Raw genomic sequence first — 15,813 nt, forward strand, 5'->3', positions numbered from 1 at the left:
TTGTTTGCAACAGTCAACATTTATTTAAATTGACCATCATATTTGCCATTTTTATTCCTCTCCATTACTTCCACCTCTGTGATCTTTCATGTGGGAGCATTTTCTTCTGCCTGGAAAACACGTTAAGAGTTTCTCTTACAGTGGAACTTGTATTGCTGAAATGTTTCAATTTACCCCAAAATGCCATTATTTTGCCTTCATTCTTAATGAACTTTTGGTTGGGTATAGAATTCAAGGTTGGCAGATAATCCCTGTCACCACATTAAAGACTTGGATGTCACTGTCTTCCACTTACTCTTGCTGTTGACAAGTCACTTGGTGCTCCTTTGAATGTGATGGGGCTTATTTCCCCTGGGGCTGCTCATCGCTGTCTCTGACTTCAGCTCTCTGTAGCTCCACTGGCGTGTCAGCGTGCATGCGGAGCAGGGCCCTGGCTCTGGACACTGGGGGCTGATGTTCAGGCACACCCCTGGGGGTTTCTAGACATCACAGGAGTCCTGGTGTGGGTTTTTCTTCAATCCAGCTTTAGTAAAGACAATTCGGCTACTAATGTAGAAAAATCTGCAGACTCATGGCCACATTTTCAGATGGGTCACATCTGTTTGTTGCGGTTCATAGAAGGGATGAACACTGAGCGCAGTTCCTGGGCTTCGGGTCCCGGTCCTGCCGGTAGCTCTTCCTTCTCACTGGCTCCAGGGTTAGTGAATGCAGCCCTGCAACACACACATGCATCATCAGCGATTTCCCTGATGTTGGCTCCTTAACTGCTCAAGTGTAAACCACGGTGGGAAATTTCTGGGGACGGTGGCTCTAAGGCAGGCAAAACTCACACGCTTCCTTTATTTCCCAATCTTTAGAACACTCCACTCACACACGCAAACCTGGGACAGCTCTCCCTTTGCACTCCCCGTAGCATGAGCATTTCCACCCTACTCACCCAGGCTGCGTGCTACAGGGGAACAAGGAGCGGCTTCAACCTGCGCAACACACCCATCAGTTGCCAATTTCCCCAACAGGCCCCACCCCACAGCATGGGGCATGGAACTTGGCAAGGTCTCCACACGGGACTGACCACACCGAGACAGGCCATCCTGGAGAATGCCTGGATTGGCCCAAACCTAACCCAGTTCTTAGAGGGAATGCGGTCATGGTCCACGCACCCCGAGTTTTTTACCACCTAGGGCCTATTTTTCATACAGAATGTTAGCGGCCAACCTCTGAATAAAGCCCTCAGGAACAGACAGGATACAAAGCAGGATAACCCACTAGTCCAAGGAGAAAACTTCTTTTGGAAAAACTGCTAAATTTAATGCTACTATAGAAAGTTTCTCCAAACCACAATCCATTTGCCATGTGAACATGGGTAAGTGAGTCAGAACATGTAATACAGAAATATAAATATATTGTTTATGACTTGTTGTGTAAGGTGCTGATTTCTGAGTGGAACTTGAAAGCTTGTTTGGAGGTTCTAGCAGGGAAGCGCAACTACTCGTATACCCTGGACCGAAGACTGGTCCTCTAGTTGGGAAGGACGTCCTCTTCGACCAAGCGCGCAGCTTCGGGAGGGATGCTTGTGCATTGGTGAGGGAGGAAGGGAACACCCGCCTAGCCAGCCAGATCAGCCGAATCAACCCTGGTGATCGATGGGGTGACAGATGTCGCAGCCAGATCGCCCTCCCATCCTGACTGTAGCTTGAAATGTCCTGCCGTTGATGGAAGAATCTGTTTTTGAGTGCTGCTAAGCCGTTCTTCCTGGATCAGAACGGTCTTCATACCAACAGCTGAGATCACTGTGAGGATGTTTCTAGTGGGGCTCAAATGGCACCGTATACAGTTGTTGGCTCCTAAAGTGTGTGAAAGGTCTTATATAAGAGGCATTGAAAAAGGAAAAGAAAGTTCTAACTTGGTGAAATACCTTTCCTGTTGTTGTTGAACAAGATGGTTTACTGAGTGTGGGACACAGTGGGCTGGGGTCTGGGAGTCAGACGCCAGCACCTGAAATACTTGTCTGACATATAGTACTTAAACACCTCGGACCACAGTAAGAAAATATTTTACCATTATCCGTCTCCTGAGGAACCTACAGAAGCCTCTCTTTTGCTTGGCATCTGGGTGACTGGTTTTGTCTTGTAGATGTAATGACTCAATTTCTTCACTTTCGTTGATGTCCTTGAAACATTCAGTTTCGATCATCTGCACCCACACGGGGGCAAGACAGAAGTGGGGGAGACCCGAGGTCAGTCAGCCAGCTCCTGCCCAGCACCACTCCAGCCCCGTCCTCCATTCCCGCCTGCCCTGCCTCCTGACTTCTTCCTGGGTAGGTAACGGGGACCTCCCCTCCCCCATAGCGCCAGCCCGCCCTGCATAGGAAGCAGGACTCAGGGCCAGAAGACCCCATCAGACCTAAAGGCCGCCGTCTGTCTACCTCCTGTGAAAGGACCAGGGGCAGCTGCCATGAATAATTTTACCTCTCAACACACTTAACACACACACATGTATATGTAAAATAGCTAAGAAGATACCTTTAAAAGGAAACCCCGAAACATACATACACACATGCACGTCATTTCTCTTTCGTCACCGGAACCAGTGTAAACTGGCCATGCTGACAAGGGCAGTACCTCGTTCTGCCAGGGGATGGAGACACACCCCGTAACAAACTGGCTGTAGAAGGTTTTGTCCGAGGTGTCCAGGTAGATGCCTTTCACCGCAGAGAACTGCTCGATGTCCAAGATGTCCTTACAGTACACTGCATGCGGCTGCGCACGGAGAACAAGGAGGCGCCGGCTGTGAGGTCACCGGGCCACTCGGTCTCCTTAACCACTAAGGACAGTGCACGTGGAGTCGAGGCCTGAACACCTCCTCCAGTCCTGGTTCTGGCCGAGCCCCGCACTGGAAGCACGTCCCACCCCTTCTCCCGACGTGTTCAGGGTCACAGACCAGCCACTCTCGCCCACACCCCTGGAGACCCCACGCATCCCTTCCCTGCAGTGGACAATAGACTGCAGACAGGCTGGGGTGAGGAGGGCAGCCGGTGCTCTGTGGGAACGAGGAGGAGGATGGAGGCCCTTGGCCATGGATCCTCACCCCTGCCTTCTGACCCTCAGCGTCCTTCCTGTCCAGCGGCTAGCGCCCGCCTAGTCTGGTGAGCAATGGCAGGCCCTACTCCCTCCTGCACGTTCCCATCAGTTCATCTAAGGCCTCCGGCCACGGCGGCAGCCCGTCCTCTGCGACAGGGCCGGGCACTGCTGTCCTCAGGTGCGGGGGCAGGAAGCAGGCAGAGCACGCCAGTGTGGCCACCCGCGCCTCCAGGAGCGAGGGAGACAGCACAGCCCCAGTGCCCGTAAGGGGCGCCCTGCCGCTGACAACACACAGCATGGGAGTGTGACAGCCAAGGAAGTCATGGTCCCGATGTCACTGGTCAGAACTCTGAAAGCAGCTGTCACCACAGGTGGGGAGACAGTCCAGGGGAAGGCTGGCAAGGACTGTGCCCCAGCCCAAGGCCCCAACCCCATACTGACCCCCACTCAGATGAAAGCACCTGACACGTTACCATCAGGCTCTGCTGTCACCTGGCCCCCACGGGCCCTCTGCTTAAACTCAGGAGAACCCACAGAACTGCCCAGCGCCTCTGCCCCATGCATCTCAGCGCCCCGTCACCCCTCCCTCCTCAGAGAGAGAAGACTGCCTCGCAGCCAGCCCCAGGGCCTGGTGGAAAGAAGGCTCGGGAGACCAGCAAGCCCATCTGAAGTCCCCACCTGGCGTTGGGCTCCTCCTGTAGCTGTTTTACCAGCACTGCGCAGGCTGGAGCGAGCCCCACCTCAGCAGAGGCTTGGCCACATTGTCCTCCCTGTGCCAGCACAACAGCCGTGTCATCAACATGCAACGCGGAACTCGTCCAGGGAGGAAGTTGCTCATGTAAGATGCACCGGTCCCAGCTGGGTCCCGACCTGCGCCGCGCCCAGAACCTGACCCGCTCCCCTCACCCACGGCAGGACCGCCGCGGCTCTGCGGCTCCAGGGCGCGCCTGCGGCAGGCTGTTAGGACGGAGGCCACACTGGTGCACCCAGCACTGACGTGTGCCAGGCCAGGGGCCAAGCACCCATCTGCGCCCCCCAGCACACTCAATTGACCGCGCCAGAGTCCTCAGTGTGGACAGGACCTCTGAGGCCCCGCTGGGGACGCGAGCGTGCAAGCTCTGGCATCAGAAAAGGACACTGGTTTCCAACATGGGCCCAGCGTAATTGCTCCCGCAAAGAAGGGCGGCAGGGAGAAAGGCTGTGCTGCCATCAGCAACGTAGCGACCAGACAGCACACCATCCTCACCCACAAGTGCATCCAGGGAGTGGCTTTCAAGACACCTGGAAATTTGCTGTGAAGGAGACGGGAACTCCAGGTGTGCGCACTGACACAGGCTCAACAAAGCTGTCCAGGCCAAAGGAACAAGGAGTGTCCCCTACAGTATCCGAGTGCGGTTGTCCAGAAAACAAAGATTCACCAAACAAGCTCTATACGTTGGTCACCTACGTACCTGTCACCACTTTCAAAAATCTACAGTTACTGTGGATGAGAACTAACTGCTCATTATCAAAGAAAGAAAGACAAAAAGAAAAGGACAATGGTACCGGGGAGGGCCTTGCAGGGCTCACCAAGGAGGCCATGCTGAGGTCTCTGAGAAGGGCAGAGGCACGTGCTTAGCTCCACAGAGCTGGCGGCCCGTAGGGGCCACCTGGCCACCAGGCCCTCAGCCGGAGCGCTGCTGGGAAGGCCGAGGAGGACGGGCCTGGGCAGTGTGTGGTGGGGAGGGAGGAGGAGCCAGATCCCAGCGGACGCGGGCAGGAGCCGCACCCAGCTGGCTGTACCGGGGGCTGTGGAGCTGCTGGGGTGAGGCCCCCCCCTGCTCTGGGACCCGGGCCCCTTGTGTGGCCGCACAGTACTTACATCAGGGCAGAACGGGGGCTCTAACATGTGTGCTTCCAGCCTCTGGAAGTTAATGGCCTTGAACACAGGGTGCTGTCTCACTCCAGCTGCCCCGTCACCCTTGCAGCCCAGGCGCTGCCGGGGATTCTTGGTGAGTAACTGTATAAAAAGCAGAGATAGAGTCAAAAAGCTCCTGGGAGCCAAAAGAAGCGCAGAAAACCTCCATAACAATAACCAAAGAGTCGGGCGGCAAAGAGCACCTCCATCTAGACAGAGCCACTCCACACGCTGACCCGTGTGGCTCAGTGGGTGGGGTGTCATCCCACAAAGTGAGAGGTTGCTGGTTCGATTCCTGCTCATCCCTGGGTTGTGGGTTTGGTCTTCGGTCGGGGTGCATGCAATCGATGTTTCTCTCCTTTTCTTTCCCCCTCCCTTCCTCTCTAAAAATAAAATCTTTTAAAAAAGAAAAAATAAATAAACAGAGTCACTCCAATTTCAAAGTATTGACCAAAGTTCATTAATTTAGATACCAGTTTAAAATATGTGATGTTTCAAAAGGGAGTGGAAACTAAAGACTTCCTTTGAGCTATCAAGAAAAAATGTTGGCTAAGTAAATACTTAAAAAAAAAAAAATTAACCACGAAAAATGAGGGGAATTTTAAAAAAGAAATAGAAAACGTTGAGCACTTCAGAGATACCACTTGCAGGCTGTTACATTTATACTTAGTAACCACTTTCATCTATTCATTAAGTAGATCACTGGGATCTCAGCTAGGCAGACATTTAGCAAAAACCTAGTTCTAGAAATTGTTTGTTCTGAAAATTAATAGAAGTACCTCTTTCAAAGCATTCTTTTCTAAGACAGTTATAGTGTCACCAATTCACAAAAGCCTTCCTCCACAGTTAAAATCAATCAGAAATGTGGGCAACCGCTCCTCGTGGTTTAGGGAACTGTAGCCCCAGCCTGAGCATGACGAGCCGCCAGCGTCCTGGCCGCGCTTGCCTCTAAGTCTCAACATGAGGCTGCGTGCGGAATGTGACTGACAACCACTCAGAGGGTTGCCATGGGAATTGGATCAAAGGGCGCTTGTTAAGCTCATTATGCTTTAGAACTCGCTCTGCTTTCCTTATCAGCGATGTGGTGTGAGCTGTCCTTAGCAGGGAGTGTATGGGACCCTGCACCTGGTCCGAATGTTTTACAGACCTTGACTCTAATCAGTCAGTGTGACTCCCGAATTAGTGTATGTTATCTGTTACTGTCAAACGCCTGACTACAATAGTCGATTTATGAATTTTAACCTTGTATCTCTCGCATGTATCCTCCTCAATAAAAGACATGAGGGATGAAGGTTTGGCTGCTGGTCTCCACTAGAGAGGCAGTCACCTTCCTTCCCCCAGACATAACAAAGTGTCCTGGGTAAAAGTTTGTTCTGCCGTGGTCACGAAGCCTCTGCTGGACAGAGCGACTTCCAACCAAGCCTAGGGTGTGTGTGGCACCTCTGTCATAAGAGATTTGGCTGTGCTCAGAGCAACAGAGGAAAGACCTGGAGCTGGAGAACACAGGAAACACGGGGCTCAGCTGCGGCCACTGCTCCTGCTTTACAAAGGCAGAGAGACCCCCGAAGCCTAAGGAATATTGATCATCTGGCCCTCCCAGAAAAGTTGGCTGACCCCTGGCCCAACTCACAGCCATCACCCACCACTTTCCTGCATATAAATCAAAGTCCCAGGCAAAGGCCAGCACACATCTAGTTATTTTTGTTTGTCCTCGACCTGCCGCACCTGTGCGCTCCTTAGGGGCAGGCGCGATTTCTAATTCATAGCTTTACGTTCCTGCTGGCCTATCAGAGTGCAGCAAGCCCGCGATCAAGTGTTATCAACAAGCATAGCAGCAGCTTGGACAGAATGTTATTAAACACCGTCCGCTCCAAGCAGAATGAACTGGAAGAAAGGCCCCAAACCCACTGCTCAGCGACAGGCTGCGAACAGACGCCACTGAAACAAAGGGAGAGGGAAAGCGAAGTAATTACTATCCAGCCACGACCAACTCACACTAGTGACTGTGCACTTCAGTGACTGGGGTGCCTGCCAGGGACTCCAACATGCCCCTCCCCCGGGGACCTGCCACTCTCTCCCAGGGTCACACCCTGACTCTTCCTGACCAGCAAGCCCTCCACCATCACATGGCAGACAGCTTCCTCTCTGTTTGTTCCCAGAGCTTCCACTCTGGCAAGGAGGAAGTGTGACTCCCACAAGCTATGTCCTACAACAGAAGCAAGACACACAATAGGGGCCACTGACCCACGGACCTCCCCCTGGGTATCAATCCACAGGGGCCTGTGATGTTCCCAGGATCACCCTCAGTTCCCTGCACTGCCGACCGCTCCTGCCACCCTTGCATGGCCAATGACCTCTGAGGTCTCTTCCCAGCACGTCCCTCTGCTTGGATCACCCCCTCCCATGTCCAGCAGTGCACCCCCTTCCTGTTCATCCCCACCACCCTGCAGTGGAAGGAGCCCGGGGGACGGGGTTCGTGCCCGCTTTACTCACTGCTGGGTGCCCTGTCCCATAGTGATGCTCACAGACCCTCGGGAAGGGACATGAGTGGAACGTGTGCTCAGGGTACCTGAGCATTGGCCCCTTTGGCCCCTTTGTGTCCAGGCAGCCGTGGACACTGAGTGAGCGACAGGGGCTCCTGTCCAGCCCGAGGGCGCCTCAGGAGGCCTGTCTCCCCACCGTGACACACGTCTGGCCAGCCGTGCCACGCCAAGCAAAGAGGCGGGCACACAGCAGGGCGCCTCAGGGTGATGACGGGACCGCCCCTGGCAGCTAGTTAAAAGGACAGAAACACAGAACCCCACGCTCCACAGTGCGCCAGAGGCGCTGCATTGCGTGCAGCTTTTGTCCAACTGGTCGTGACCTGAGGCTCAGCTGCTCTCTGAAGACAGTAACGGTCTTGGCACCGCTCCCCCCACCCCCACCACAACCTCTCTGAGGAGGCAGACAAGCCATGAACCCAACTCCACTGCGCTCTGCTTCACAGGGACCCAATTATGTCCCTTCCCCAATGCCGTCTGGACTGCTCCCCACCGTCCCGTCTGCCATGAGAAGGGCCCACTGGCATTCATTCAGGAAGCCCAGGCAGGGCCTCGGGGAGCCCCTCTGAGCCTGAGGGCCTTGCTGCCCATGGACATGGACAGGAGACTGAGGGGCGCCCCCCGGCCCCTGCCCGGAGCCCAACCCACCATCCTGCAGATGGACTCGGCGTCCTCCGAAAATTTCGCAGAGTACTCCTCCGTGTCCCTCTTCACGCGCCGCTCCACCTCCTCCCGTTGGACCTTCTCTTTGCATTTTCTGAATGGAGAGTGTCCCTGAATCATTTCATACATCAGATAGCCAAGTCCCCACCAGTCAGGACTAAATGTATAGTTTTCATTATTGATAACTTCAGGAGCTACATAACAAATACAGGAAATTGAAGTTAAATTTTAGTTTTCAAATGTCTCATAATTAATTCCAAATAACACACTATAATTTTAGTGTTTGTCATAACATGGAGGAACCTAGAAACAATGTTAAGCAAAAGACCCAGACACTCAGCATGACTAGTATGTAGGTGTATTCCTGAGAAACGGGCAGACTCGCCAAGTGCGCGGGGACAGGGTGGACCTGTGGGTGGGAGGTGACGGGATGTTCTGAAACGAGACAGAGGATGTGGCACACTGCTATGAACATACTGAAACCCACCTAACCAGACATTCCAACTGGTGGGCTTTATGCGAGTGAATTACATGACAACAAAGCTGTTGCTAGAAACTGAGTCCCCACAGAGTAACTACTGGGAACACACAGAGCCACAGCCCCGGCGCCCAGGCAGTCATGTCTGTCCCTCACACAGTCAAGCCAGCAGTGGCAGGTGACAGCAGGAACAGCGGATGATGGGAACTGTGGCGGGACTCTACAGAGGCTACTCTGGGATCAGGCTGGCATCCCAGCCGGAGCTGACCCATGGCTTCGGAATAATCAGGAGACACAATTTCACAAGGTGCCTGTGAGGCCAGCGTGCACCGACGGTGGCAGCGGCAGAGTGAGGTGGGCTGCCTGGTCCCAACCTTGCTTTGACGGAGCCACGAGACGTCTATGGGCCTCAGGCCCACCTGGGAGACGGGCGGGAGGCCTCCTCCACACTCCCACGTGGCTGGGCATGACGTCAAACACCCCCTGTTCCCCGGGCAGAACTGACTCCATTTGTGCGCGCGTTTGAATTTCCCCGTGTTCTGAGGACCTGGCCACCGAGACAGAAGGCGCACGGATCACTGGAGGGGTCTTCTACGCACCCATGTAGCCGACTGTGCCAACTCTTCCTCGGACTGTCTCCCCTTCTGGGATCTCCAAGGCCAAACCCAGGTCAGAAATGCGGACGTGTCCTGCATGTGTTCAAACACATCACACAGTCAGTGGGGGGGTGTGCTGACACTTGAACAATAGAAAATGGGAAAAAACATCTAAGAACATGGATGGAAATTTCAGCAATCCACACTCAGAAATGCTGAGATCCAAAATTACATATAACTTTTCCTCATTTACTAAACACCAGGCAGCGCGCTCAGTCCCACTGCAGCCGGAAATCAGACGTAGGCGTGGCTGTTGCTCAGGAGGCCCTCTGACCACAGACAACCAGTGACAGCCCCCAAGGCACCACACCGTTCTCAGCCAGGCTCCGTTATTCCCAGGACAGGAAGGGGACCCTGGGCTTGGGCTGCACCGCACCACGACTCCCATCATGCCCTGGGTGCGTGCCCGTCCCCGGGGGCTGGGGGCTGCAGGCTTAGAGCAGGTCTGGAGCCACGCGGCCTGGGCTTGGGTCCCAGCTCTGCCACTTCCTAAGCACATCTCGGTTTCCTCCTTTTGCACAGAACTCCCGCAACAACACAGTTTTACCTATTTTATCTTTAAGTCCAGCACACGTTATGAAATTTTAAGTTTCTCTGTCTCGTTTTTCTTTTTAAAAGTTATTTTTTAAACTGAGAAGAGAACAGTAAATCTACTGACAGACAGAAACTCCCAATTTGAGAACATGGTCCATGGGTAGGATGTGGGGAAGAGGCACACGCAGCCCTGCGGGGAGGGGGCGGGGGGACAGACCCGCATGGCACCTTCCACAGGAATTGGTGCAACTGCACGCGAATCCGCCCCTCTGCCTAGTGCCCCACTTCTGTAACTCCATCCCAGGCAACCGGACCACAGATCCGGGGGACCCCCACTCATGTTGGAGAGTGATCTGTCACATATTTCAAAAGCAAAGTAGAGAAAACTAATGTATGTTAATGTCATTAGGAACTAATATTTTCAGTATTAGGAGAAAAACACAAACGTGAAATAAAGACGTTCAATGAGAATTGAGAATATCAGTATGAACCCACGATGAATATTTTCTTAGGAAAGAAAAAATAGAACACGTCTTCTCTATCCACTGAAAAGGCCTAGGGAGACAGGCCCACACGGTAGCGGCGGGCACCACGGTGCCCACATGGGGCTCACGCTGCCACTTTCTCCCCGGAAGGCCGGGGCCCTTGGAGAAATGGTTGGCTCCAGGTCTCGGTACACATGCAAGAGAATCCTGCTACACTGCCACAGCGGAACACAAGGAAGGTATTAAAGTCCACTTGATACCCACTGGCCAAAGATGGGACACTCTGAACATCAAGAAGAGTGACTTTGATGGCCTAAAACACATCAAAGTGTTAAAATCCACCAGTTCATAATGACAGCAAAACAAAAAAACACACACTTCTTGGTCATCTTGGAGAATGCTAGAGAACACACACAGGATTCTGAAAAGTGAAAATGAAGGGAAGTCACAGTCAAGTATTTCACCTGATTTCCCTGAAAAACAAGTGAACAAATGTTGAGGAAGCCAAGTTCTTTCTTACAGATGAATCCCGACAAGCTAGTGGGAAAGGAAAGATGGAGTTAGCACACCATCATTACCCATTCCCAGTGGAGCGATGGCCCAGGACTCTGAGCGTTAAGTGAAAGGCTGGTGGGAACTGAAGGATGGACAGACCAGGCTGAGCACACAGCGGGTCTGCCTGGACACCGTGAGAAGACAGGCCCCTCCCCGACCAGGTTGCTCAGTGGTTGGAGTGTCGTCCTGTGCACCAAAAGGTTATGGTTTCAAATCCCCGGTCAGTGTCATCTATGGGAGGCAACCGACCAATGTTTCTCACTCACATTGCTGTCTGTCTGTCTGTCTGTCTCTCAATAAACATTCCTCGGGTGAGGATTAAAAACGTTTAAAAAGACAGTCCACTGTCCCCTGCCTCCTGATGTGACACAGCGAGAAGCACACATGAAGTCTTCTTACCCACAATCAAACCTGGGCCTACTCCAGCCGCCAGTCCTTACGCTACCTTATGGGGGCCACGTTACATCCAGCCAGACCCACAACATGGAAATTCTACTGCACAGATGTCCGTGTGCGGCCTGCTAGGGCCACCAGAGCACAGTGCCCCACGCCGGGGACTTGCACAGCAGAGGTCTCCTTCCTCGCAGCCCTGGCGCGCAGATGAGGGCCCTCCTGTCATCTTCCCCCTGTGAGGTCTGTGTCCTTCCCCATCTGCTCTTCTTGTAGGGCACAAGTCACACTGGACCAGGGCCCACCCAGCGGCCACACTTCCCCTCAGTTGTGTCTGTAAAGATCAACACAAGCCACGCTCTCAGGCGCCGGGTTGGGGCTTCAGCACACGGAGTTTTCCGCGAGATAACGCTGCCCATACACCTGGATCCACAGACAGACAGACAACGAAAAGAAGCCAGGAGGGGAAACCTAGGAAAGGTAGAAAGACTTGACCCAATGTACCGTGGAGGTCACTGGACAGTCAACACACAGCTCAGCATTCATGACGTCATTAAGGTTCGAAGCCTATGGGAAATGAGGCGACGCTAAGGAATCGCCAAGTGCTTTGGGATGCAGTGACAGCACTGCGTTTGTGAGAAACACACCCTATCTGACACACAGACAGAGGAGAAGGCATATGGGGTCCCTTCCAAATCACTGCCCATAAAGCGCACTGCGTGCACAAGAACGCACTCCTTTTCCCGCCGTTTAGTTTAGGACTATCTCGACTTCATAAACCTGAGGCCTCTGCCGTAGGAAATGTCAGCATGACACAGTTCTCTTTGTCGCCACTGTCACCACGTGAGGTCCCTAAGCCAAGTCCTCCTTCATTTATGCATTTGCGAAACAGTGCTGAGCCTCCTGGGAGGGTCACCGCGCAGACACGCCTCACAGCACAGAACTCCAGCCTTCCTCACCGAATGCCACCACAAGGTCAGGTCCTGCTTCACACAAAAAAGGCAGCCTAAAAGTCGTCTAGAAGGAAAAGACATATTTACAGAGAATCATGTCCCTCCATGTTTCATGGCTTATTGGTGGAAAGTAATTCTCAGGAATCTTACTGCATGATTCTCAAAATCCCAAAACCAACTGGGTTTTTTTGTCATAGAAACTGAAGTATAGCTAGGATTACATTTTTTAAAATTAAGACAGTAGGCCCTGGTTGCTGTGGCTCAGTGGACTGAGCGTTGGCCTGCAAACCAAAGAGTTGCTGGTTCGATTCCCAGTCAGGGCACGTGCCTAGGTTGCAGGCCAGGTCCCCAGTTGGGGGCGTGCGAGAGGCAACCACACATTCTCTCCCTCTCTTTCCCCTTCCCTTCCCCTCTCTCTAAAAAAACAATTAAAATCTTTTAAAAAAATACAGCAGCTAGAGGTCTGGTGATAGGCTGCCCAGAGAACCAAGCCTGAGTGGGTGCCCATGCTACTGACCGAGTGCCTGCCCACTGTCCCGGGGTCCCCCGGCACCTGCGCTGCCGTCCGGGACATGTGCTCTGTAAAGAGGGCAGTGCGGCACACCGCGTGCGGGAGGTCACGGAGACAGCAGGGCGTGGGCCCGCAGCAGGACGGAGTAGAGGGGAAATGCTCTCACCTGAAGTTACCGTGAGATGCTTCTAAGACAATTACTGACCCCTGCGTGCCTAAATACAGGGGACAATGTTCTCCGTGCTCTGTTTCTAAAGACCGCACCCCAGTTCTTCCTGTTGTTTCCAGTCTGCGTTAACAGTGTGGGCTCACATTGAGTTTCTGTGCCCGAGCCCCTCATACCAAAGTCCATGCTTCAGACGGGAAAGGCTCACTCACCGTGATCATCGAGGAGAATGTTCTCAGGCTTTAAGTCTCTGCAAGGGAAGAAACACAACAGAAAACTCAGTTATTCAGAAGCTGATACGCGATCCGTCAGCAGCCCGCAGATGTGACCCCAAGTCTCTGCTTTGAGCTACGGCAAGAACGGCAGACAACACAGGCACCCTCTGCGGTCAGCGATGCGCACTTCACGCTGCCACAAGGCTCCGGCCGCCACAGGGAAGCACAAGGGGTCCACAGGCCACGCTCACCGGACGACAGTGTGAAACGGATCACCGCACAGAGGCAGACTCAGCGAAGACTTTCAGCACCGAATGGGCGGCCCGGGCGTCAGAAATGAGCCCATTTATGTAGCCGTAACCCCCCTCTGAGGCACCAGGAGAGGTGACGGGGGTCCAGTTGGGAAAGAAAGACAGACAAACACGAGCACGCTGGCTTCACGCGCAGGGCACACGTCTGTGCATGGAGACGATCCCAGGGAATTCCCGCCCAAACCTCTGAAGCTAATGAAAGAGCTCAGCAAGAACACAGGGTCGCCATGCCGGGACAGACGGCATTTCTGTAGATGAGCAATGAACAATCCAAAATGAAACTAAGAAAACAATTGCCTTTGAAAAAGAATAAAACACGTAAGAATAAATTTAACAAAAAAGTACAAGACTTACACATTGAAAACTTCAAAACACTGCTGAGAGAACACGTAAATAAATGGGAAGATGTCAGTGCTGACAGATCAGAAGACTCAGCATGGTTAAGATGTCCATTATTCCCAGCCCTGGCTGGTGTGGCTCAGTGGACCAAGCGCCGGCCTGTGAACTGGAAAGTTGCCAGTTCGATTCCCGGTCAGGGCACATGCCTGGGCTGCAGGCCAGGTGCCCAGTTGGTTGTGTTTGAGAGGCAACTGATCAAAGTTTCCTGATTTCTTCCTCTCTTGTCCCTCCCTCCCCCTCTCTCTGAAAATAAAAACTAAAAAAGAAAAAAAAGTCCTTTATTCCCAAATTGATCTACAGATTCAATGCAAGCCTTAACTGGCAAAAAAATGTTCTTTTTGAAAACTGACAAGATGATCTTAACATTTATATGGAAATGCCAAACAAGGACCCAGAATGGCCAAAACCATCTCTAAAATGACCAATGTTAGAGGCTTCGCACTTTCTGGTTTCAAAACTTACTACAAAGCTACAGGAACTAAGACAATGTGGTATTGGCAGAAGGACAGACAGACCAATGGAAGAGAACAGAGTTCATGAATAAATCCTCCCATTTATAGCCAACTGGTTTTTGACAAAGGTGCCAAGGCAAGCCAATGAGGAAATGACCATGTTTTCCACAAATGGGGCTGGGATGTAGACTCTTAACCCACCCACACTATGCTAAAAATTAACTCGACAGACTTTAAACTTAAAAGAGTTAAAACCATAAAACTCTTAGAAGAAAACAGCAGGTTGTGTGATTGATAAAAGAGAAAACTTATAAATTGGACTTCATTAAAATGAAGTTTTTGCCCTTCTAAAGAAGCTATTAAGAAAATAAAAAGATCAGCCACAGACTGGGAGAAGATACTTGCAAATTTTATATCTGGTGAAGGACTTGTATCCAGAATATATATAAATAATTGTTTCAAGTTAAGAAGGCAAATAACCCAAATTAAAAATAAACAAAATATTTGAATAGACATTTTACCACAGAACATACAAGAACGGTCAGCAAGCCCATGCAAAGGGGCTTGATATCATCAGTCATAAAACCTTCCCTTTGACCTTTGAAGAAGGCAAGCAGTGCTTGACCAGGTCCTCTGACTCAAGGGGCAGGGGACACGCCATGACAGGTGAGAGCTATCAGTCATTCCTGCAGCTGGGAGCTTAGTCCCCTGAGCTGCTTGCCGTGGGCTTCAGTCACCCTAACAAGCACTGAGTGCACCTCCTGGTGGCAGGGCTTGTGGGTGCAGAGGTGCAGGTGACAGCCTTGGTCCAGCTCCCCCAGCGAGCGAGTGGACGACCTCAGCCTGACCCCACGGTAAGGCTGCTGGCGACACGCCTCTTCTCACCAGGCCGGTGGCCATCCCGACACCAGGGGCAGCAGGGGCGTAACTATAACTGGCTATGACGTCCTGCGGAGGGAAAGAGGGTGCAGGACTCCCACAGCCAGTCCCCCGTCTCTCCCTGCAAGGGCAGCGACATGGCACTCTCTGTTCAGCCACCTCCGTCTCTAGGGAGACCCCGAGCAACAACCCACCCCTTGCCTGAGGTGGGGCCACGCCAGCCCCATGGCCACTCCTGGCAGCTGGTCCTCAACAGACAGCAACTCGGGGTCTTAGGTGGCAGGGCCTGTGGGGGTCAGCTGCCTAAGCTGGCACTGGGGGCGTCTGGGGCTGGAGCCGAGTCCCGAGGGACAACCTGAAAGGCTCCTGCTGGAACTAGTTATGTGAACTGGAGATGGTAGGGGAGGATGGGGCCAGGGGACAGACCCCTTGGGATTTTAGGAAAAAGGACAAGGCCGAGAGCGCACACAGGCAGCTGGCGGATGAACACAGAGGTGACCCAGAGAAACTGCAGCCCAGGTATTGGGGGGACTAGCGTCAGGGCCAGGGGCTCCGGCACCCACAGGACGGGTGGGGGCGCTGTCCCTCACACCAGATGCATAGCTCCCACTACACTAACGAGTAAATTAGTGGAGTTTTCTTTCCTAAA

The 15,813-nt window shown here is 52.7% G+C and overlaps 1 protein-coding gene across 1 annotated transcript in view; it reads right to left on the reverse strand.

Annotated features, from left to right (window-relative positions):
- The window catches only part of GRK4 (G protein-coupled receptor kinase 4), a 37,511-nt gene continuing 21,698 nt past the window's right edge, over positions 1–15,813 (reverse strand). The window contains exons 10-16 of the mRNA XM_090267144.1: positions 13,121–13,158; positions 9,258–9,347; positions 8,166–8,374; positions 4,942–5,079; positions 2,622–2,759; positions 2,059–2,193; positions 1–713 (exon numbers count right to left, since the gene is read on the reverse strand). Of these exons, the coding sequence (XP_090123270.1) occupies positions 699–713; positions 2,059–2,193; positions 2,622–2,759; positions 4,942–5,079; positions 8,166–8,374; positions 9,258–9,347; positions 13,121–13,158 (763 nt within the window). The 3' untranslated portion in view covers positions 1–698. The remainder of the gene's footprint in view (positions 714–2,058; positions 2,194–2,621; positions 2,760–4,941; positions 5,080–8,165; positions 8,375–9,257; positions 9,348–13,120; positions 13,159–15,813) is intronic.

The sequence above is a fragment of the Furipterus horrens genome, unplaced genomic scaffold, assembly GCF_987537825.1.
Source record: "Furipterus horrens unplaced genomic scaffold, mFurHor1.1.pri manual_scaffold_2, whole genome shotgun sequence".
In the NCBI taxonomy this organism is placed as follows: Eukaryota; Metazoa; Chordata; class Mammalia; order Chiroptera; family Furipteridae; genus Furipterus; species Furipterus horrens.